The sequence below is a fragment of the Carassius auratus genome, chromosome 7 (genome assembly GCF_003368295.1).
Source record: "Carassius auratus strain Wakin chromosome 7, ASM336829v1, whole genome shotgun sequence".
Taxonomy (NCBI): Eukaryota; Metazoa; Chordata; class Actinopteri; order Cypriniformes; family Cyprinidae; genus Carassius; species Carassius auratus.
In genome coordinates, this window is record NC_039249.1 from 29,816,272 (window position 1) to 29,841,730 (window position 25,459).

At 42.6% G+C, this 25,459-nt stretch overlaps 1 protein-coding gene across 4 annotated transcripts in view; it reads left to right on the forward strand.

Moving 5' to 3' along the window:
* Positions 1-25,459, forward strand: part of LOC113106448 (zinc finger homeobox protein 3) — a 221,569-nt gene that overhangs the window by 159,149 nt on the left and 36,961 nt on the right. For all 4 annotated transcript variants that reach the window (XM_026268377.1, XM_026268376.1, XM_026268379.1 and 1 more), the window contains one exon: positions 1,832-2,063. In XM_026268377.1, the coding sequence (XP_026124162.1) occupies positions 1,832-2,063 (232 nt within the window). The remainder of the gene's footprint in view (positions 1-1,831; positions 2,064-25,459) is intronic.

Sequence of the window (25,459 nt, forward strand, 5' to 3'; positions counted from 1 at the left end):
CCTAATAACTCCATTACATGGAGCTGAGGGGCACACACAAAAAGCAAAAACCCATTCCTGGAAGTCAGTGGCCCTAATGCACATCTTAGGTATACCAGGGTGACATATGATACCAACACCACAATTGACTTAAAAAAAAAAAAATCCCTTATAGCAATGTTACCCGAAAATTAATTATTACCAGAGAAGGAGAACATTTCAGGGAACATAATATTTTTTTCCTCTCTCACTGTTGTCAACACCTGATGTGGCCTTAATTGGGTTAAAAATCTAATGTTACTCTGGCTTTGTGCATCCGAAGCCGATGGAAACACATCTCATCTCTGCGCTGCAGGGCAAAGCCAACTCAGCCGTGTCTTAATGAATCAATTTGTTTTCCCCGACCTTTGTCAGGGTTTGGGGGTGGTCTGCGCAGGAGATTAAGAGTTTCTCCAGAAGAGAGAAAATACATGTTTCGTCAGGCAAAAAAACAGAGAGAGATTTTTTTTTCAGATTTGCATCATCTCCTTCATGGTGCACTTTAGTTGCTTTTTCATGACTCACATAACAAAAGAAAGGTAAACAACAAGTGCAAGGTAAAAAGTCCTAGGAAAGATGCAGCTATTTAATTACATCATCATAGTTGGTATTTTTAAACTGTATGTGATATTACAGGACAGGAAATTATGAGCAGAAGCGATCGGAAATGTTACGAAACTTTTTTTTTTTTTTTTTGATGTTGTTGTTGTTTTTAACTCACAATGACCCTTCAAGCACAACAGCTCAAATGCTAGCTGCAGGCCATGGCTCCAACCATCTTATGTGTTTTGAGAATTAAAGTAACCAATGACCTTCATGCAACTTTGTCATATACTGTAGTTAAAAAAAATGCACCATGCCATTCTTGAACACAGAAGGAAAGGTTATTTGTTTCCCTTGTCTTACATCGAATGTAAACAGTAGCTGTGCGTATTATCGCACTATAAATCTGTCACTCTACATACACAAACATAATTCACCAAAGAGCTGATGGCCATGAGGAATAAATAACCGAGAAATTGTCATCGTTTAAGACCGGAAGTATGCACAAAAGTTGCTTTCGTAAAGCTTATAAAACAATCATGACTTGAAAGAAGACATGAATCAAGGTTAGTCAAGGTGTATTAGTAAGTGCTTTGATTATACATGCACAGATGATAACTAGGGACTAGCAGTCAGATCTATAGATCTTCAATTCCCATAGTGTGTAGGTGTGGTGTGCTCAATGAACAGAGACTGAGCTCTGGATTGTTGTGTTACAGTTGGGTGTGTAGAGTGGTTGGCTTCAATGGCTTGTTTTGAGTTTGTGGATCGTAGCACATATCTTTGGTCCCCCAAGGATCCCTATAGCCTCTTCTGGATATGGTCAGAGCTTTCCATCTCTCTCACTTTGCCTCGCTCTCAAAGAAGCAGGATTTGACTCACTGGTGATCAATATTTAACATCCCATGCGTGAAACAGGCCGATGCTTGGAGTTTCCTTTTCAGAGACGAAAGACTTCTCTTGAGTGAAAGGGATCAATGCACTTTCCTCCATGTGTCCCTGCTCATGCTCTTCCTGTAGATGCTGACATGCTCCTCTCGTCTGCTCACCAGCCCCAGGGACACCAACGTCCCTCCATATCTTGTTAGCACACAGAGACACATGCTTACGCTAAGGTCCAGAGACCAATGTACTGTTGATGAATGACGTTGACTTTATGTTAGACAACAGAGTCCTGATTGGTAATTGATTTATTCATTTGTAAATGGTATTAGGTATCCCGTTCATTAAAAACCCCATGCTTACTCTCTTATTCATTCTCTTTTTACAGCATTTGCAGCAGCACGAGAATGCTGTAGAAGGCGAGTCGTGCTACTACCACTGTGTCCTGTGTAACTACTCCACCAAGGCCAAGTTAAACCTCATCCAACACGTCCGTTCCATGAAGCACCAGCGCAGCGAAAGCCTGCGGAAGCTGCAACGCCTGCAGAAGGGCTTGCCAGAGGAAGAGGAGGATTTGAGCGCTATCTTCACCATTCGCAAATGTCCTTCTGCCGACACAGGTAAGAAGTAGAAGAAAACTAATTAATATGCTCATCTGAACTTCATGGCATTCCCCTCTTTTGAAACTGAGAGTGGAGAATCCCCACCCCATTCATAATTCAGACATGATAATTGATAGACATTGCATTGTAAATAGACTACAATGTTCATTTTAGTGCAGTTTCAGATCTGGTTACCAATAGAGCAGTTTCTTATAATCACCTGGTTCTTCATACATGGTCATGCTGCATCAGGGGCACAGGAGTTAGTGAGATCTTTCTAAATGAAAGAGCACAGCACATCTTCAGTCACTCGACTGTGTCTATGACATCACTGCCATGGCTCCGTGCTCCACTGATGACTGATAAGGCAAGGGGATATCCTAAGGACAATGGTGATCTGGCACAGCATGTTTATTAATACGAGTACAGTCCCCGTGCTGTTCTGCCATTAAACAAACAATCATAGATTCCATTAGGCTCTGAACAGCGAGGGGAGGAGGGCACCAAAAGCAAAAGGCGGGGGCCGAGGCCTCAGTCAGGCCTTACGTTAGTTTGCCATTAAGACAACAGAGCTGCAGTCAATTAACACACTGTTTCAACATGGATTTGGTTTTCTAATCATTTTGACTCTTGTGCCCTGACAAAAGACTTCCATTGTGCGTTGCTCCCCTCCCTCCCGTCAGCCAGGCGGCCCGACCGGCTCTTAGTGTTGGGGGGAGAGAGAGAGAGAGCAAAAGATGGTGGGGGGAGTTAGCCTCTAAAGACGCTTTGTTCCAAGGAGGCAGGGATAATGAAGCCAGCGGCCGGGAAATTGCGCAAAAGCCAGTCACAGATCTGAGGAGAATCATTAGAGAACATATTTAGCCGAGCAATTAAGGACAATTAAGCTTTCTGCTCGCTGCACTCCAAATATGTTAATGACTATAGTACAGCGGACAAGTGAACATGCAAAGGCAATAGGAAGGCCCACTTAGGTTAAAAGGGTGGGGGTGCAAGAGATTTAGAGTGTGTTTCTGGGTAGGTGGAGGTAAAGAGTTCACAAACAAGTCTGGTTTTCTCTCTCTAGCTCATGCTCTCTCTCTTTTTCGGTTGATGTAGCATTTATTTATATATTTTCTTGGATAACCTTTGATGTGCGTTAATGGATTCCCTTGTTTGTGAGGCTGGTTGGAGGTTAGGTAATGACTCTTGCAGTAAGGATGTGTGGGCAGACACACGCACACACATACACATTTGCAGCCCTCTGCCATCTTTTTTTCTAGTTGCAGCAATCCAGTCTTACCCCCTTGACGTCAAATGAGCCGACATCTCACAAACAACACATTATGTCTGCCGGGCGGCACAACTTTTCCAAACTCTTCCAGAATTAGTCAGATGAGATGTTCTTTGTAGTGAGAAATGGCTGCATTCTTTGATGATGGCTGATTGTGTGGCCATTCAAGCTTTTTAATGTATTTAATTACTAGCTTTTTCTAGACTAGATATTATTGAATTTCTGTACCTTCAGGAGAGAATATGTAGGTGATTAAGGCTGAGGTCTAGCCCAGTGCTGACTGGGAAATACTGATGAAGGACAAGGTGAGTGTAAATCGACCAGCAGCTCAAAAGGGAACCAGTCTGCCTCTTATTATCAGCTATTGTTTCCTATGCAGACAGAATGAGCGAGAGAGAGAGAGAGAGAGGGGTCCCAGCATCCCTGTCCTTTGATAGCTGATACCTGCTAAGTGACGTCAGGATTGGGCCTGAGAGTGCTCTGTTAGGGAGGCTGGGTATTCAGAGAGGAACCGCTGTCCTAATAGCCTTTGACGCTCTGTTTACCAAACGGAGCAGGCTGCAGTCGGAGCGTTGAACAGCTGATTGATTGCCCTACGGATGCAAGATCAAACTCAAGCTCCTGTCGACCAAGCTGTGGCACGCTGCTCAGCTTGAAAACAAGTCCCATCCCTTTAAATAACGGGGCCAAAGTTTACAGACTCTTTTCAACTCTTGTATGTATAAGTATATATATATTTTAAAAGTCAGTTAAATTAAATGAGGTGTGTAATAAAGAATGTCGGCCTTCTTCGCCTTCTCCTACTCCCTGCTTCGGCATCTTGTTCGAATTATGCTGATAATGAACATACTTCTTCATCAGCGAGTAAGAAATATTGCTAATTCCTCACCGCTGTCCACAGCACTTATGAACCCGCCCTCCCCCAGACTACCTCTACACTTCTTAATGTCCTGCCCCCCTTATCCAACTGAAACCATTCCTTAATGGTGTAATATTTAATTTCCTCCCCACTAGCTCTTCTGAGGCACTGGTCTCTTTCTTGTGGTTGAGGCACAGTTGCTAAAGTGGTAGAAACCTTCCCTGCTTGTTAAAACAAAGCTGGCCCTAGATTTCTGGGTCAACTAAGCAGCAATTCCCTTGGCTGCTGTCGTGCGGTGTGCAGCTCTGTTGGTGTTAGGTGCTGGGCTTCTTCCCCAAGCAGAGCTCGACTTTCCTACTCCCCATTTACTCTTCCCGGAGTTTTGCTTAATCCCGAGCTCCTAAGTATTAAACTTCAGCATGCAAGTCATCTTGTGCTATGGGCATAAATTGTTCCTCAAATCATGTAGACTAAAACTTTTTTTACTGATAACGTAGAATGATAATAGATACTGATAACTTTAGAGTGCAATTCCATAAAAGCACAGATGGGAAGGGAAAATTCTGTGTGTGATTTAGTACCAATGTGCACATTAAAGAACACAGATGCAGATCGTTTCCATAATGACCAGCACAATCTACCAAGAGCAGTGAAAAATTAGCACCTGCTTTAAGACATGCTTTTTTGGGGTGTTAAATAATGGTGCAAATACCAGTAATTTGACGAGCGCAAACGTTATTAAATCGTTTTGCGTGATTCACTTTAATTGTCTCCTCCCATAAATTTTGCGCCTGAAATGGAAACTCTTACAAATACATATTTAATAAGGTCATGTGCTAAAATAACCGTGTACACACCTTTTCAGTGCTAATTCTTCACTGTGTGTCTTTAGTAAATCCTGACAGTTCTATTTTAATGGCAAAATATGGCTTGCTCTGGCGCAAGCTGTTAGTAAGTCTGGCCCCTAGATTTCAATTGATCTAATGTTCAATGGGTTCAGAATGTAGTATGCAGATGCATTCACATGAGCTAGGAGGTACGACTGCAACCTAAAACTCAAAACTCTTTGGCGGACAATTAGTTGGGAAGTTTAAGAATTAAGAGTTTCCAGTAATGTGCCGATACAGCACTTAATAGATCCCAAATTAAGGCTGCACAGCCACCCCTGAGGGCGGTATTTTGCGTCTCTCTCTGTAGAACTGTCACATTCCATTTTCTGGTCATTTGTTAACAATATCAATGAGGATCATTTTTAAAAAAGATCCATACCACTAATTCAGAGAAAGTGTGCCATAGCAGATGCTGTTGATGAAAACAATTGATTGTGGAAATATTGATTAGCATTGTTTTGAGTTCTGATCCATATGGTGTTATGATATTGTTTTCTCTCAGAACTAACCAAGTTCAGGTTTGATTAAACTAACCAATTACCCATGTATACATGCCAGCTAAGCATTATTACACCCATAATGAACACAATACAAGATATTCGGATATGACATATACACTACAAATCTGTGTGGTGGTGGTGTCTGGGCACAAGTGCAGGTGGTGTAGTCTGGGTTTCTATGACATATATATATTTTTTGACCTCTGATTCGCCCACAGAGTGCCAAGGCGGCAGAGGTTCCCATCCAATTAGAGCAGTGCGTGGATAAAAGGCAGGCATTGTTTTAATTCCTGCCCCGGCGTTAAAAATGTGCCGCTCAAGCATGCCATTCTCTCACTGGATGTCCATTTGTCATTCTTAACCCTTTTGCTAGCCACAACACAAAGTAGCTCTCTGCAAGTATGGTTTCCCAAATCTTAAAGCTCAGGCACCCAAGACAACACACATGCTTACATGGACACAGTCAGCTTCGGGTGTGTGTGTGTGTGTGTGTGTCTGAGCTTGATGTGTGGGAAGACACACTACAGCAGCAGATGACAGGTTTTATGAGTGATGTTCACCAGGGCATATAGCTGGATGACACATTGGGGTCTCTCATTTCAGAAGACTTAATGGACTGAAGTTTTTTTGAACATTGCAGACTGACAGATACAGGGAAGAGAGAGAGTAAGAAAAGTGGTAAGTGGAATTGAAAGATGGTTAGTTGGCTTTTTGATGGCGCTACAGGCCTTTGGGTGGCATTGCTTACAGTCAGCCCGGAAGATTTGTGTATGTTTGTAGGAGAGAGGAGAGAAAGCTGTTTTGGAGCGCCTACACATTGCCCTGGCACTGTGGATTAGCTGCTGATGTAAATCTTTGTCAGTTGCAGATGGCAGTGCCGTGATCGCTGAGCTATGACATGCTGCAAGAAATCCCTGTCTGTAGACACGGGATCAGCGGCCTGCTTGGCTTCTCGTGCCAACTGCAGCCCTCCCCTCTCAGTGCCCAAGTGGGAGAGGATTGGGAGAGTGCACTGGAGAATCTAAACTAGACCGATCCAAGGGTTAATGACATGATTTTTGTTGTTATTATAGTTTTATATAAAGAATGGAATTCATACTTACAATGGCTTGAACACACCTCTTCTCTGATGAGCGTGTTTTAATTGTAATTTTTTAATTAAAATTATTTTACATATTTACAGTGTTTTTTGAAGGCATAAGGTCAAAATGTCAAGGTGATGGAGTTGTCCTGATATCAGAATGAATAAAAAAAGCCTTACTGCTTATTATTTATTTATTTATTTATTTTATTATTATGTTTTTTTATTAATAATTAATATTCAAAAAAATTTATTAATATAATTTTATATAATATGTCTATAATAAATAATATATTAAATTAAATTAAATTTATGCATTTAGCAGACGCTTTTATCCAAAGCGACTTTGAGTGCATTCAGGCTATCAATTTTTAACTCCCAACCTTGCGCTTGTTAACACAATGCTCTACCAATTGAGCTACAGGAACACTAAATATATATAAAATGTATATTTTCTTTTCTTTTTTAAATTGTTAACACACTTGAATCTGGCCCCTTAAAGCTGCAGTAGGTAACTTTTGTAAATATATATTTTTTACATATTTGTTAAACCTGTCATTATGTCCTGACAGTAGAATATGAGACAGATAATCTGTGAAAAAATCAAGCTCCTCTGGCTCCTCCCAGTGTCCTATTGCCATTTGCAGAAAGTCATCCGCTCCCGGTAAGAAACAACCAATCAGAGCTGCGGTCCGTAACTATGTTTGTGTTCAAAATGTAGAAAAATGTATATAACAAGCGAGTACACCATGAATCCATTTTCCAAACCATGTTTTGTTTTGTCCTGAATCACTAGGGTGCACCTATAATAAGTGTTTATATTCAGACTATTTTAGATTGCTTCGGGGATACCGCGGCGGAGTAACCCAGTACCTTTGTGATTCTTCATAGACATAAACAGAGAGAAGTAGTTCCGGCTACGATGTTCTTCCGCAAGACGCAAGCAGTTCTGTTTATTAACCGCTAGAGCGTCAAAAGTTACCTACCGCAGCTTTAACTAGATTAGCATTTCCGCTGCCTAGACCAGGACATGAGGAAGAGTATCATTTTTTACAAAATAGGGACCCAGTTTCTCCCTATCACAGCAAGAATTGCATCTCTCTCCACCTACTGCACACACCAGCAGCCTCGTGAATAGTATCAGCTACTATGCAAAAATACATTGCTTGCACAGATTGATACATTATTAAAGCAAACGCTGGATGTTTGCTGGGCTCTTTGCTTTACTTACTAAAGCCCTTGGACGACGGACAGGAAATGTCAAGTGAGAGGAGAGTCAAGTGGTGTTAAAAAGACCTTCCCTTTATTTCTACTGGACTGGAATGGCACCCTGCACTAAGAGATGTGTGGATGTGTGTGTGCGCATTTGTATGTGTCTGTTTCTTATTGACTGGGGCCACATGTCTGAATGAAGCACATAACGCATGTGCATTTCGCAGAGGAAGAGGCACTGTGAAGGCCGGCTAGGGCTGTCCAGGGCATGGCTCATGTCTGGACCAGGGGCCCTATATAGCCCTGCAGACAGCAGCCGGGCCTGGAATGTCCTATTCTTTTTACATGCTTGTTAAAATGCAAAGTAAACCTTCCCAGAAACAGGATATTATAGCCTCTAACCACGACCCCCATGCCCCAACCATGCCATGGTACATCTGAGCAAAGACAGGGCAACTCATGAAACAGACATCATTGGGGCTTCTTTTAATAAAGTCTGGTATTGCTGGGACGCTGCTAGAGATGAGGGGAAGTGATCCGATTGACAAGGGCACGGAGGGCCTCAGGTCGGCTCCTCTCGGACGTCTGTCCCCTAATCCGCAGCTGAAGGGCACAGCCTAGCAGAGGAAATTGTTTTTAGTCCGCTGAGCGTGCCACGAATTTCATAAATGCATTACCTTTCATTTTGAAAAATATTAAAATGAAACTGTCCCTTTTATTAAAAAGCTTAAGTGATGGCTTTATGGATTTTCCACTCAGCGCAACGTTGGGCAGAGCTCATATGTCCGCGCCAAGCTCACACAAGGAAGTCTTTTCTTTGCCGGTTGGTTTATAGACAGCTGCTGTATAAATTCCTTCCCTGGCTCATCCTGCTACTGCAAATTGACCAAGAAGCGGTATTGCTATTCTGGGATTGTCTGAATCAAAGTGGATTGCGTGGCGATTTCTTCTACCGTTTCACTGGCCGAGCCCGGATAGCTCTGACCACTGGCTGCCCTAAGAGGGAGGTGAGAAGGCCTTGGGTCAAATTGAGGGCCTTCGAAGAAGTACGTACAGTATGTGAGTTTCTGTGTGAACATAGAGCATGCATGTTCAAAACGGAGCCTGTTTCTTTGCTCCATTTCGATCTGGACATGATAAGAGGGTGTAAATTGTACAAGTGCAGCACATTTGAATTGTATAGAGGCTCACATGCTCACAGACACCCAATTAACACGCATGTAGGTGTTCATACACCCACAGTAGGATCCTGCGTGTGGGTGAAAGAGGCCTCCTCTATCAGCAAGCCCACTTCAGGGCCCTCCATTTCAGGCCGTTGTGAGGTGCACTGCCCGGAGTGAACACAGAGAGCATTATAATATTAGTTTCTCTCCCCCTATTTCATTCCCCTTCACCCGTCATTACGAGACACTCTCCCTGAAAGCTGATCCAAAAGATAGACAGTCCATCAGGAGGCAGTCATCTCATTTGTACTTACCAAACGTGCTAATGAGTTCTATTCCGGGGGCCTGGAGGCTGCGGTGGGGAGTGTGAGCAGGGCGCGAGGGTTTCGGGTGGCAGGCTGAAGGCTGAAGGCTCACGCTCGTCCTGTGTCAGTCAGGGCACTGAGACCGCAGAGGACAGGAACTGTCAGTCATCTGTCCAGGCTGACTGCGGCTAAGCAGAAATGTGCGGCTGGAGGAGAAACAGCAGATGACATGGAGAAAGTTACTAAGTTTCTAAGTCTTTAGAAGTGAAAGAGCAGTATATGATGTTCTTTTTTAAATACAAATTATTGACCAATTTGAGATCATTAATATCACCCATGGACTGTAATTTAATCATATCATATCGTATATTATAATATATGTGACCCTGTACCACAAAACCAGTCATAAGTAGCATGGGTATATTTGTATAGCAATAGCCAACAAAGTAAAGATCATGTTCCATGAAGATATTTTCTAAACTTTCTACTGTAAATATATAAAAACATAATTTTTGATTAGTAATGTGCATTGGTCTTTTGCATTGGTGCATTGGGATTTTCTCAATATATATATATATATATATATATATATATTTTTTTTTTTTTTTTTTTAAGATTCCAGATTCCAGATCTCAGCCAATTATTGTCCTATCCTAGCAAACTATACATCAATGGAAAGCTTATTTATTATATATATATATATATATATATATATATATATATATATATATATATATATATATATATATATATATATATAAATTATTCAAGTATTCTGAAGTGATCTTTTGTATGTCAGATGTTATGAAGATTTTTCTTTTAGTTATGGATGTCAGTTACTCTTGTGACTGAAGCCAATGGGTTTCTAGCTGCTCTCAGATTTGGCATTTGATGCCACGCTGCTACTTCAGTGAGACGGGTGATTTATTTTATTTTTTTCCTCAGTTAGAGTTTCGTCAGTTTGGTGTGACCACAGGCTATAAAAAACACAGAGGGATTGAGAGATGGAGTTTTCCCATCATCGGTCAGAGACGGTGAAAGTTTTAGATTTTTGCCTTTTTTTTAATAAGCAGATTTGTCCCCTCTAGAGAGGAAGCAAAGATCAAAAGCCATGCTCTTTGGCTGTGGATGAGCGGCCTGTGTCTTCAACATACACAGCTCTGACAGCAGAATGCCCTCTCTCTCTCTCTCTCTCTCTCCAGCTGCGGCTTCTCAGGGCAACTGGCACATGAAACAATCCATCACTGATGGGAAGATGCACGTTTCATCGCAGACATGCTGTCTGTTGTTTTGCGGCTAGAGCGCCGAAGATCGGGCTCTCACACACACATAGATACTGAAGAGAGTCATCTTGTCCCTCTGACCTGTCAATTAGAGGCAGCCAAGCAGATGGCACTGATGAGAGAAGCAGGAATAATTCAATATTCCACCCAGCTAACCTTTACCTGTGGAGTCGCTCGGCAGCCATTGATTCAGCCCTTGCTTGATTATTCACACACAGCCCAGAGGAGAAAAGGAACGAGCGGCAGAAGTGGGGACGGTGGGAAGTAAGGGAAGGCAAGACGGCTGATCAATGTGACATTAGTGTATTCTGACAGGGGTCTTTGAGGCAGGATTCCTACACGAAGATGCCATCATGTTCACTCCTTGTATGTGCACTGCAAAACTTCACAGGGAAGAAACAGCAATTCTCACACTGTATGCCATCACAGGGCTTATCGATTAGCCGCACTGTAACATGTGGTTAGCGTTGTTGATGAAGTCTCCTGATTAGTCTGTATACTGCTGTAGAGGCCTTCTGGGGCAATACGATGCCCCTTCAAGGCCTTTTTTGTCCGAAATGGATTCGACCAGATTCCTGACAGGGCGCGAGGTCTGTTTGACCAGATGTGAGGGCTCCTTTTGACCAATGGTCGGAGACAAGCTGCTATTTGTTTTTGACAAACTGGGACATTCCTGAAGTTTGACTGGCAAGATTTATGACGTCTCAAGCTTTCACACTATCTCTTTGTCTGCTTGGACTCTGTCATTTCTGTTTTATTAGCTGCTAGCAGACACATTCTCGCTGCAGCCCGTTCAGATGGGTCTGAGCCCACTGATTGATGATCTTTAGACAAAGACGTTCAGTGCGAAGTGAATCTTGTGTATTTATTCTAGCACTTTGTGTCTTGTCGGACTGCGACTGGATAAAGTAGGAAAAATTCAGGATAGCTGCCATGGCACATCAAAGGCAGAGCTCTCGTGAAAAGAATCAAAGCCATTTTTGCAAGTCTTGGTGTCAATTTATGGCCATTTGGCAATGATTGCACCTTTATTTTAGCCATATTTTACCAGCCCTACATAAAGACAGGGGAACAATAGCCCTACTGAGCCTGAATTTCCCTCGTTCTTTGTTTTACACATTGCCTGTTAAACGCTTACTGCATATGCAATCATTGTCTGTTGATTTCCAATCCTTGCTGCAGTTTACAAGCTTTTTTGCCCTTTTTATTGCATTGGGATTCTTGGCATGGTCATTCGCAGAGGTCTTGGAGTGCATTTTCTTTTTTTCTTTTTTTTTTTTTTTGGTTAGAAATGAGTTTTAAAGAGACAGAGAAGGGAAGGGAAGAAGGAAAATATGTTGGAAGGTTCCTGCTCAAGCCACCCTGACCAATTGAAAGCATTAAAGATGAATAATCCACAGTTCAGAAAGCAAGCAAAGGTCAATTTTCATGCTAACTGCTCACTCACCGTACAGGAGTGCTCTGTGTATCGAGTCAATTCAGCTGTGCCGTACAGTCAAGAGAGAAAGACACGCAATTCCGGCCCCACTTTAGAGCTGTGTGGCACTGCATTAGAGCGAGTGCCGCTATTAAAAGCTGCCCTCTCTTTTCTCCTCTCATTCTCTATGGTCAATGACTCTACGCACCTGTTTTGAAGACTTCCTTAGAGTTCCTCTCATTCTGAAGGACTAACAATCAGCTCATACGGCCTTAAAAACTTTGCAGCTCTTTAGAAATGGAGATTTTTATCACTAGATATTAAGTTTTATAATGTTCATATGTTTCGTAACTCTCTTGCAAGCAGTTGGCATGCCAGAAACATTCTTGAGGGCCTTGTTTTCTCTCACTTTCTCCATATTTGCCCTCCATCTTTACTGTTGCCCATATGTAGGGGCTAGAGATGGAGCCCAGTGTAGGACTTAAATCAGAATAAAGGGATTTAATTTGTGTGTCTCTGGTCCCTGCTTATCTGAATATTCAAACAGGCACTAATAGTGTCTCAGAAGGGTGGTTGAGCAGACAGGGACGGAAATTAGCATGAACTTACCAGAAACACTCCGCTCTGTGTCCTTAATGAGCCAATGCTGTGGAGCAGCCATTGAGATGGCAAGCCAACCCGTGCCTATTAAAGAAAACATACTGTACACACACATGCTCGCTTCACATATATTAGTCCCTCAATTTCAAATCAATTCCCATGGTGTCACTCATTTAAACCAGCACAAACCAGACACATCAGCGAATGATGAATGATACAGCAAACCTCTGTTTGTCGCTGAGCACAGCCTAGAGACTCAAATGATTATTATCACACACACTAAGGTGGAGCTGAAGATGCTTACTGGGAGAGAGGGAGGGTTCATGGTTGGGATGGAGCCGTGGGATAGGTGTCCGAAACAAGCGTGCAGGTTGCTGACAATCACGCTATGCTTGGTGCTAATCTGCTCCTGGTTTAGTTTCTAAGGTGCCTGTGTCAGTGGCAGGGAGGAATTAGGCAAAAATAGACCCTTTTTGTAATGTAAAATGGGTGAAAAAATCTAATTGGGAAGGGAGGAAAGAGCGATGTCTCCTTTGTTTAAGGGTCTTCCGCAGTCACTTCGCAGGCGCTATTGTGCGCAAGCTCACAATAGCATTAATTTGTGCTCCTGGCCTGGGTTCTTCCTTTCTCAGCTTCATGTGCAGTCAGCTCCTGTCCGTTCCACTCTGTCTCCATGCTTCACCTCCACGCCCCAACAGAGCCCCAAGAAAAGGGTGGCTGAGAAACAGAAGTCCCCTTGTCAAAATCTGATATGCTCCCTTTTTTTATATTTGGACCCATTTAAAAAAAAAAGGCAAATTCTTTCAGGCTTTGTCTGTTCACCATTTCCCACCTTCGGGAAAGTTGTTTTTTTTTCCCCAGAGAAATCCATTTCTCGGATGAAGCCAGAGTCTCTCCCCAAATGTTATCTGATTTCAGCCGTTCTGGATTTTAATGAGAAATGATTGAGTTTTGATTGCTCAAAGAGTTAAGTGCCGCTCTCACCATCAATACCGAGCAAGTTCCTGGCCACAAGAGATTTCGCAAGAGAAGTCTAAAACTGCTCGACTCCCATCCAGACAACGTGAGGGGGAAGGACTATGACTAGTAATAACTGATGAGCAGATAATTAAAAGCACTCAACTGCTGATTTTATTATTCCTTAAGATAAAAAAAGTTCAACCCAAACACTTTCAAGTGGATCCGTCTGACAGAGAAAACCCTAAGAAGGCATTGTATACCTTGTTTGTCCTAATGGCCGAGCTCCAAGTCATTTCGAGTCCTAACTGTATCTGACTGATCAGCCGAATGATACGATGACATTGTACTTGATCATAAACAGACTCGGCTCTGTGAGTGATTCCTCTCAAGTGTGACAGCTGCTCCAGTCGTCTTTTATCTGAAGATAGGAGCCATCTTTAAATTAGCTCTTGAACATCACTACAAAAGAAGTGCTCTTAAAGCATATGAGATCCTCTTACAGATGTTACATGTAAATGTGGTGTGACTTAGCACTCTGCTTTTTACTCTGAGTCAGCAGGAATCAAACAAATGTGACACTTAAGATATGAAGCTATTGAAATAATATGAAAATTGTCGCAGTGAGTGGAAGCAGAATACGATTCTGGGTTAGTCCGCACATTCTGGGCAGCATTGAATGACAGATGGATGTCCAAAGAATGACATCCCCCATCTCTCTCGCAGATTTGCCCCCTGCCCTCTTCTTTTGTACTAATTGAATAATGACTAACCTCGTCATATTTAGTGCACTATTAATGGCCTCGTGCCTTGTGCAGGTGTAATCATGCGTGATAAAAAAATGGGCCAAAGTTACTCAGCTACATGTAGTCTTGTGCACATTAAAGTGTCCTTTTTTTGTCGGAAAGGTCATTCATAACTTGGTTGCGCCGTTGATGTACAGTGAGAGATATTGATTGATTAATGCATAAGTGCTCGGAATCCATTTGGCTCAGTGAAAGGGAATAGAGGGAGGACCTCTCTCTCTCACTCTCTCGCTCTCTTTCTCTGTCTCTCTCTTTATATTTTCACCTCTCCCCCCATTGTTCGAAGGGCATCATTTTTCGCTGGCTGGGTTTAAGGGACAAAAGGCCTGTTTCTGCCAAGTAATGCATTCAAAGGAGCATTGATTCTCATCAGTGTCAGTTGAATTACTCTCAAAGCCTTGACAAGGATTGCTCTTATTTTAACCTCCTGTTTTTTCTGCCTGAAGAGAATTTCCTGCCCCGAGCTCCCCCTCTATGTACAAAGGAAGGGGCCTTTTCCACCCATAGGTGTCCACCTTACATAAATCCATAAGGTGGCAATGGATCCGAGTTCAAAACGCAGGTCCTGTGATTGACTTGTGTATGCACCCGCATGCACTCAGAGCTTCCTGGACCTGTGGGTTAGTTTATAGGTTATGGGTTAGTCACTCATCGGCTGTTACTATAGGCTCGTGGGGCGTTAAACCATGCCACTGCTGTGCGTCCATTGTCTGTCTGCGGATTAATTCCACAAAGACATGGATATGCTCCCCAACAAATGCTGTGAGGCTGCCCCAGTCTGGCTAGGAGGGCTTTTTAGGGTAGGGTCAAGGGGTCAGTACCTTTGCGCAACAGGACAAGGCAGGAAGGAGCTTCATCAGCCTGCTCCTCAGCGGGGAGCTCTGTGAACCAAACTCTTGAAAAGCAGCCCGCCTGCCTAAGAAGCTGAGAGAGACCCCAGGCCTGTGAACCCACTCAGCCCTGCTTCTTTCATCTCCTTTGGGGAAACCTCCATTACAAGGCCTCTCCCTCTGGACTGATTACTGCCACTGATAATGCCATATACACACACACATGTTTGGTAATATCCTGCTGGATTTTGGCCAAAGTGAGTAGCAAAAACGAATGATTTGAAGGCAATAGCTGCGGAATACATGCAATTAAAAGGAAGAAATGCAAGTTGTGTCTGATAATGTCGTTTCAGATTTGTTTTCATCAAATGCAATCTTTTAGGGAAAGAAAGCTGCATTATGGTGCAACTTGTATGCGGCGCAGCGAATAGCGTAATCACCCTACTGTTGAAAGGTAATTCTGTGGAATATATGGAAAGTCACCGTGTGGCCATTTGTGCGTCCGGTTTAACACGATGAGAAACAACATATTAATGACAATGGCCATTCAACAGCGGAGGCAGTGGGCAATTTCTGAATTAGCCCTCTTACACTCGTGGCGAAATTGCATTAATGTCGCATCGCAGCTGTCATTCTCTGAAAAGCCCATCTTTAAGAACTTTGCTTTGGGGGAATGAAAAACAATCATATAATGCTATAGTAATTTATGCAGGCCAATGTTTTTCAAATGTTGTAGTAATTATGAGAAATACTCTTACTTTCTCCTGCACAGGCGTGGAAAGCGAAATCTCATTTCCGAGGCAAAAGCGGGGAAAAGGAACACCCTGAATAATCATTGTGTTTAATGCTCTAGTCATAATCCCAGGTTTTATGATGGTTTTCTAATGATTTTCTAATGATGTTAAATATTAGTAGAGAGTGCAGCTATAATTTGAACGCAGCGGTCGTTTTTGCAACGCTCTATCAGCGCACCCGATTGCAACAGCAATGAATATTGCGGTGGGGAATAAGATTTAGGGTCCATTCCTTTTGCCATTTCCCTGTCCTCCATAAATCCTCATCAGGTCCCTTTCCCTTTTCCTCCCACCAAAGCCGCCGCATTCACCCACACTTCCCAGGTGGGAATGCAATTAGGTGCCGGGGCCATTTCATTCAGTGCCACTGTCTGTCTGCTTGCTCTCTGCAGTCATTCGTACTAAGAAAAAAAATGCCCCTCTCAAATGAGTTGCACCAGCCCTGGTGGAGCAAGCACCTCAGTGGTCCCCTGGGAAATAACAGCATAAAAAAGTGGAAGGGAGGAGGTGGGAGAGGTAAAGGGATTGGATGGGGGGAAATGGAATGGACAGAGAAGGGGGGGGGGGGGGGTTCTGAATGGCTATCAAACGAACGCCGGCAAAAGCATGGTCCCTGATGACTGGCAACGCACAGCAAAATATGTATTGGAGACAAAGCCTTTGTCTACTTCCTGAGCCCTTACAATGAATTACACAACCCCCCCACCCCAACACACCACCACCACCACCCAGCTTTTTAATTAAATGGCTGCTGTTCCATCTCTCTATCCGTGGCTCCCCATTACAGAGGCTAGATAAGGGATTGCTATCTGTAGCATGTTAAGAAAGGCTGCTGGGCAGCCAAGCCTCATGAAATTTGTCACAAGATCTCATTTTCCTCATTGCCAGACTTGATGCTTATAATTGATGTGGAGGCAGTAGTAATTTATTGGCCGTCTGCAATTATCATCCCCTACGAGCTGGGGGTTGTGACTGCAATTTAGATGGTGTGGTGGGGTGGAATGGGGAGGCAGCGAGCAACAAGACGGGAGGGGGTGTCTTGCGTGCATCAATGCAGGATCCTTTTGTAATTCTTTCCTTTCAAAGCCATGATCACCTGAGGATGCAAAGTAATATCCTGATGCTTTGAATGAATGAGGCATGAAGTCTTGATCTAAATTGCACCTTATTCTCACAGTAATCAACCATTTGACAGGTACAGTGACCAAACATGATGTATTGTGAACTAGTGTAAAATCAGACCGAAAGATCTTGTGACTTTTTTGTTTAAAACGAATCTCTTCCATCACTACCTTTTCCTTGTGGTCCATCCTATCATCTCTTCCCGATTCCTTCCCCTGTTCCCTCATCACTCCTGGGAGTGTTTCTAATGCAGTCATTTGAATACTGAAGAGGATCAGGGACTTGCACTCTATCAGTGCAAAATGCAATCAAGCATTTATTATTATATTTTAATCAGTTCTTGAATTTATTTTCCCTATTACCTTTTACTGGCAGATCTAATTGGGAAGAGAAGAGAAACAACAACGAAGGGCAAGTCGACACTGTACACCATGAAGGAAATGTGTCCATTCAGTGCAAAATAGCAAGAAATCAATCTTTTTTGTTTGTTTATTTAATGTTCGCTGGCACTGTTTTGATTTCCATCTGTGTCTCAAGTTCATTAATTTCCCTTTTCTGGTCATAACATTAAACAATCGATAAATAAATCCTCCAACTGCCAGTATGAGCTGAGCAGCTGCTGCTTTAAAAACAGGCAGTCATTAACACAGAAATATCATTAGTGATTTTAGACTGAAATGAGTGTTTAGGGCACGTGAACTGTCTGGAAAAAGGGTTTGTGTGTTCATTAGTAGTGCCCGCTGTGCGTGGGTTGGAATGTAGTGTTTATCTTTTTCCACGTCCTTATTTACTCCCGTCACTCTGAACATTAAGGGCGACTCTCTGAAAATCACCTCTATTTTGATGCTCATTTTAACGACTCAATCCAGACATGCGTGTGCATAGTTAACAGTTTTCAAAACCCCTGAGCCTCACAGTTTTCGTGGACACGGAAAGATGCATTTTTGATGCACCCGTTTTATTGTCACTCCGCCGCCAGACAATACCTTGAGAGCACAGTTAGCTTCCTGCCTGTAGTCTATGCTACACTTTGATGTGCATCTCGTATGTGGGATATTGCAGAGAGGTTGATCAGAATCAGCGGTTAGCATGGTTTCTGCCTCCAAATGGCCTCCAATGGCAGCGGATGATGGGTCTGTCGCCACCCCTCCGCACAGAGTGTGCTCCGTGCATCACGGGAACTGAGGCGGTATGTTTTGTACAACCTGTACGCCTGTTGTGTTGCGGCCAAATTAGACTTTCAAATCACCCAAAGCCAGTGGGAGACTGAGAATCTCATCTTTTTTGCCCCCGTTTTTTCACATCCTTTACTAATCATACCTGTTTACTCTTTAGGGAGTCCTTTCTATATTTTTCTTAAATGTGTTGTGTGAGTGTAGAGCGTCTGTAATGAAGCCAGCAGGCAGCACGCTCAGGACTCAATGAATGGGGAAGGTGCATGACACAGGACTGCAGGATTGGAGGCGGTCAGGAATTATGGGTAGGGATTGGAAGGGGTGGGGGGGGGGTCTAGACTGTGAGGGGGGGTGGGGGTGTTGCCCTTCATGCTATTATCTATATGGTATAGAAAAGCATGCTTCAGGCAATCAGCATGAAATTGTTAATTGCTCAGCCCACTTACGTGTCGCCCAGGGGATGGAGTCTGGGGGAGCTGCCTGAAGGACACAGATTGTGCGAGTGACTGGGTGCCCCTCCAAAGTGCCTGTGTGCATATGCTTTCGTAGGCAAACTAGTCTGAATCCAGCCTTTCCCTTTGCATCACTCGTTCTTCTGACCTTGATCTTCCTCTCGCAGTCGCTTCTCCTGCTAATGTGCACATCTGAGCCGCCTCGGCTTCGTCAGTGCCCTTGTCTAATGTCAAAATGTCACTGGAAGCCTGGCTGCATGTGAGTGCAACTAACCTTTGTGCTAGCCCCTTTTCAAGTTTAAAATATGCTTTTCAGGAATGTTGTTTGTAGTCTCTGATATGTGTAGTCTGAGTTAAAGGGAAGGGAGCATATAGGGAAGATGCCTCTGGGACTCTGTGCTCTGGGTCGGGCTGTCATAGCTGTGCGGAGAAATGTGCCAGTTGAGTCATTTAGAAGTGAATGAGCCGCTCGGGCAGATGAACTCCAGCAAAACGAGTCTCACTTTTAATAGGACTCTAGGGGAGTTTGGATTCCCCGTCTTTTCAGGACAACCTCATTTGACGCGCAACATTTGACCAGTGTTCCACATATACTTCAAGTGGCTATGAGAAGAAAATGGAAGAAACTTACAAAACAATTACAAGAAATGAATACAGTGTGTTCATAAGTGTGTATTTTTGGAGGGCTATAAAATGAACTCAATTAAATGAAGGACATATTATGGACATATATTAATGATAGTTTTCACAGCTGAGAATAGTCGCTGGTAAAGGGATAAGCACCCTTGGAGTTTCATTAGCCAATCAGCTTTGTCCTGCGATCATTATTTTTGCATTGTTTAGACACATGGTATTTATAGCTCAGGTATTTAAGCTGCACTTCCGAGGTGTCATGCGCCAGCCAAGCAATTGCCATGGCAAAACCGGCAAACTTTTGTCCTGAAAAGGTGCAGGTGATGTAACGCTCTGTGTTCTCGACATCCAAATGATTTGTTATTAGGCAAATGAAGCCCTGCACACCTGCCATTAAATCCCTCCATTTTGTCGTGATGCAAGTGCGCCTATCATAGGCTGCATTTCCTTTGTCCTCTACCCTTGTTTTTCTCCAAGAACATGGTGTTTTAGTCCAACATGCTGCTGTAATATTTAACATCTGAATTCCCTGTAGAACCCTCGGTGATAGAGAGAAGATTTTAACTGCTAATCAATGAGTCTTAAAAAGCAGCATTGATCTCAATTAGACAAAAGAAAGAGGGAAGTTTGGAAAGGAACAGCTGCAGGACTGAATGTAGCACATATTTAACAGCGGTGAGGATGATCTCGCTCAGATGTGCCTCTTGACATTGTAAAGGTTATAGGTAATCCTACTGAACATTCCAGCAAGTCTTGAAATAGTTGTTAGAATTTCCCATTGCTATTTCCGTTTTTAGTGCCGTCTGTCTGCCCAAATGTCTGCCTGTGTTTTCTAGAAGCACTACACTAGTGGCAGAAAATGAATCATCAGAATTTGAATGTATTTACTGATAATTAATTAATTAAGATACTCTTTAATTTAAATAATAATCAAAAAACCTCAGTCAGAAAGATTGTGAAGGTCTATTTTTAAAACTAAAGCTAAATTAGACTGACGTGTGGAATAACACTAGTCTGGGATTGCCAACTTGCTCTTTTTATTTACCTATATATATCCACTGGTACAACATGTGTCCTGTCTCTCCCTGTACTTCTGCTTCCTGTCTAAGCAAAGCAATCCAGCACTTCCTCTTAAGCAGAAATAAAGGAATCTCTTGGTTAATTCCTGGATGACATCAGGCTGTTGTCTGGCCTGTCTGAAGGAATGATGGGGATGAGAGGGAGTGAGTTCCGGGCCCATGGATGGAGGAATGGCAGCTCCTCGGCAGGAATTGATTGCATTAATTGGTATGCCAATATGTAAGCTTGTTACATCCACCATTGCTTAGGATGATGGCTAACAAGTCCTGCTGATCAATGGAACCAATAAAGGCTTCATCCATTAATGAGCAATGTGGTAATTAATGTTAGCCCTAAACCAATTAGAGCAGCTACTGCATTTGCTAGTAAGAGCCGAAAGAGGTCCTGTCCATTTTATCTCTTTTCCTATTGCTCGCTGCCCTGTTCTCAGCCGACTCACAGATCACCCTTATAAAAGTTCTGTGGCGGTGTCATTATGAAAGCAATAGTGTCAGATGGCATACATTAGGAATGTGCAAATAATCAAATGCAATGTTCAGGCGCATCTTGACAGTATAGCCGGTTCTGTGATTAGTTGTAAATTTCCATCACCTGCTTTCGTATGGAGCAGCGTTCACTACACAGAGCTTTAGTTCACTGACAAGTTATGCAATATCGCATTCATTACCGGCGATGTATCACCTGCGATTATATGAACGCGATATTGTGTAGCTTATCAGTGTCTAAACTATGCACATCTAAAAATATGACCACATAAAAATGAAAAATTAACTGGTAAAAGTAGACATTTTATAACATGAACTGATACACACTTCCACACAGTTAGCATTTCTAAAACAAGTCCTACAACTACACCCATGATCAGTGTCATGTGATGACACATTTCTGAAGTCTGATATCAGTCCTAGTAAATGTTCACCTTGCAGCGTTCTGGTTTAAAAGAGACGTGTGTTTCTTACGCACAGATAACGCGTTACAGAGCTGAACGCGAATCTGGTTCCTCTCCTATGACATCATCGCTCACCTGCCTATTGTGGAGCTATTTTTCCAGCAACCACTCTTTCCCCCTCTCTTTCTTTTTTTTCACCGCAGTTGTGTAGACAAGAGTGACAATCGCGAGCACTCGATCAAAGGGCCTCTGATAGACACCCGGTCTGTACAGGAAACACAACACGCTTATAAATCAATACTATTGTTTTCGCATTGAAGCGCAGGACCAGTCCTGCCTGGAATCCATTACCTCACTTATCAGGCTACACCATTTTAACAAAGGACATTTTTCCCTCCCCTCCCCCCTGCACTTCTTGACTGATGTAGAAAAAGTATGTTTTTTTTTCTTCTTTTTCTTCTTTTAATCCAAGAAAAGGTTATTACCACAGGAATAGATATTGTAGATAAGGTGGGACATTTTAAATCTAAAAGGGACAGGAAAGAAGACTGAATTTGGAAAGAGAGGACATCTCACAGAAATGATGGTAATCTTGCTTTATTTGCCATTATGGTTCTGCCTCCCAAGGGCTTGTAATGAATTTATGCACTTTAAGTGAATGTGAGAGCTGGAACGGCGACGGCTTGTGTGTATGTCTCATTGTGTTTCATAAATTATGGAGGTCATCCTTAATTATGTATTTGTTTTTGCGTGAGAGATTATGCGAGGGGTGTAAAACGTGTTATGATCTGCATGTTTTGTGTAGTGTCTGGGGACATGAAGTGGGGACTCTTGCCTGGTCTCTGCCAGGCTGCCAGCGGATCACAAAGTTACAGTATGAAATGGTACATTCACTAATATATCTGAAAGCATATGCAGGGAATTAGGATGTGTAAACATCCCAGAAGACCCTGAGGTTACTCTTTCATGGCTCAAGAGACCTAATGGAGTTCTTAGTGTTTTTACTTTTGAGTTTCAATTTCAAGTATATATATATATATATATATATATATATATATATATATATATATATATATATATATATATATATATATTAGTCAAAATAATATGCCAAAAAGAAACAAATAAAATCCATTAGTTCTCAACCAGGGGGCCGATGCCCACTTAGGGACCTCAGCAATTTTCCAAGATGACTTAAAATAGGATAACAAATATAATAATAAAAAAATAAAGAACTAAATGTTGTTATAGAACATAACTCCTGGATATATAATTATTATAACTAACCTTGTTGTTTACTTCGGTTTATCAGAAAGCAGCTTCGTCTTAATTACAGCAGAAATACTGGAAAATCTTAGTGTACATGAATGGAGGAATTTGAATATTGTGTTGAACCTTCAAATCAAAAAGGTTGCAAACCACTCGAGCAGACATCTCCATTTGCTCTCTGTTTATTCTCATCAGTGTCTAGGAATTCCGATATTTAAGAAATCAGATTTTCCTACTGGATTGACTGAAAAAGTAAAAAGCAGCATTCGAAAGGGAGCAGGAGGGATACAGTAGGAACAAGAGAGGCGGGTGCTCCATCCATCTCTTAGACTGAAACATATACCCCTAATTGGTGCTTACTGCGGGGCAGACCAAATAAACAGTAAGTAAGGTGTCTCCGTGGTGGAGGAATGTCAATTCTTGCAACTTGCTCAAGCCTGCACTCTGAATGGTTGTGTATTGACCCTAGCAGACCCCCGGAGGATACTCTAATTGAAAATTAATATTGAATCAATGCCGCGGGCCATTTGCATATTGATTATAAACATCCAGGAAGGCACCAAGTATGCGCAGGATCAATAGGGCCCTTCTGCAGCTGGGTGAGCACACTACATCACATGGCAGCTCCCCGCTCCGGAGGTTAATGACTGGCGCTTGTAGAGCCGCTCTTGTCAGGTGGAATCCAACCAAGGTTTCAGCTTCCAAACCTTAAACAGGCTGCTACGGACAGATGGAGAGAAAAAAGGAGGAATGAGAGACGAGTCAGCCATTCTTGAGGCCAAGCATTTAATGCCATTGCCAGAGTTCTTTTTTCTGAAGATTTCAGCATGATTTAGTACAAGTCTTTGTTAGCTCATAATTCTATTTTAGAGTGGAAGGAATGTTTTCAAAGCGAATTGATCAATATTTATTATTTTTTTGACCACTTTTCTTTTTTTTTTCTTGTTAAGTATGCTGTTACTCATAAATGCATCACATTACGGAAGTAAAATGCATGGCAAATGGTGACCTTCGAAGGAATAGACTATCTTTGTTGCTTTATTTGAAGTGTTAAACTTGTCATGGCCCCCAAACCCAGCTGAACAGCGCTGAGTGTTGTTTAAGGAGGACATATTGACCTTGTTTTCTGCCCTGCAGTTGAACCGTGAACCTACAGAAAGCAAATTATGAGTACATCTGTGATAGCTTGGTAACCTTGACTTCCTCTCCCTTTTGAGGAGTAAAGCATGATATGAGACGGATCAAACGGGCCTCGTTTTAATTTTGGTAGAACATTCACAGCGTTACGAGACAAAGGAAAACAGAATCCAGCACTTTAAGGTCCAGATTATGATTCAACACATGCATTCCTCTCCCTGACTCCCTGTAATGCTTTCCACATGTTGGACGGGGACAGAGCAGAAGAGGTTGAGAGGGGAGAGGGCAAATAAATGAGAGAGGGAGAGGGTGAGAGTTAGCTGTGAAAAGAAGAAAGAGAAAGTTTTGCTGGATATAGTTTCTTTTCTAACACAACACACTGCCACAGGTGTTGGTCCTGCTTTCAATTCATTGTGCAGTTTAGCCACTAAGACGCAACTTTTTGCCATTACTTTTGCAAATGACAATGATGTTTGCCTAGTGGAGTTTAAAATGGTTTTCTAAGGTTAATAATAAAAGGAGGGACCCGAGCCATAGCTAGAAACCAGAATACATACAGAGGGCTCTTCTGACTAGGCAGACCTTTTGGCGAGACCTTTGTCTTGAAGGGATAGTTCAACCAAAAAATGAAAATTGTCATTAATTACTCACCCTCATGTCATTCCAAACCCGTAAGACCTTCATTGATCTTTGGAACTCCAAAAAATTAAGATATTTCTGATGAAATCCAAGAGCGTCCCATTGTCAGCAAGGGTTCTACAATGATCAAGGCACAGAAATGTAGTAAGGACATAGTTAAAATACATGGTACATGTTACATCAGAAAATATATTTATTTGTTTTCCGAAGATGAATGAAGGTCTTACAGGTTTGGAACAACTTTAGGGTGAGTAATTAATTATATAATTAGATTATTTTTGGGTGAGCTATCCCTTTGAAGACACTCACTATCTTTACCACCTGAGAGACACCAGAACTGAGATCTGACTGACCTTCTCCCATTTTTACAAGGAAGATCTTTCTCTCGCAGTTGTTATAAAGCCACAGACGATCTGCGCGAGAAGCCTGCCTGGGAAGCCTGGAGCCGAGGCCGGGGCCCTGGGAGCCAGGCTGCATCTGATTGCTTCATTACAAGCCCTTTCATTGACTTGGCTGCACTGAACTGATGAACTGAAGCAGTGGACAAGAGCACATAATTGGGAGAAATGAATTCTTATCACAGCTTTCTCATGAGGCCGCCAGTCCTGGCTGGAGCCATGCGAGGCTGTTTTTACTGGAGCTCAGACTGAAAGGGAAAAGAAAAAAAAAAGCACAAAAAAAGAGGATCTGGGATGAGGCTTCCGCTTGTATCTGGTTCTGGATAAAGGGAAACAGAATGAATGTGCAATTTGGGCTTAATTTGAAAGCGGAGGCAGCCTAAGCCTAAGTCGGCCCGCCGTGAAACTCGCGCTTAGGCAGCTGTCCCGTTCTAATACCTCATTGCTCCTAGAGGTATTAGCAGCGGTGTTGTTTTGTTTCAACTAAAAAAGTGCAAAGGATTCTTCAGCGTCTAATGCACTCTGTTTATTTTCCTCTCGGCAGCCCCCGGGGGAGAGGCCTGTATTAGTTAGTGGCTTCACCCAGCTCATCTTTTCAGGCCACTCATCAGGCATGGCCGCCCCAATGTTTACCTGTGGGATGAATAATT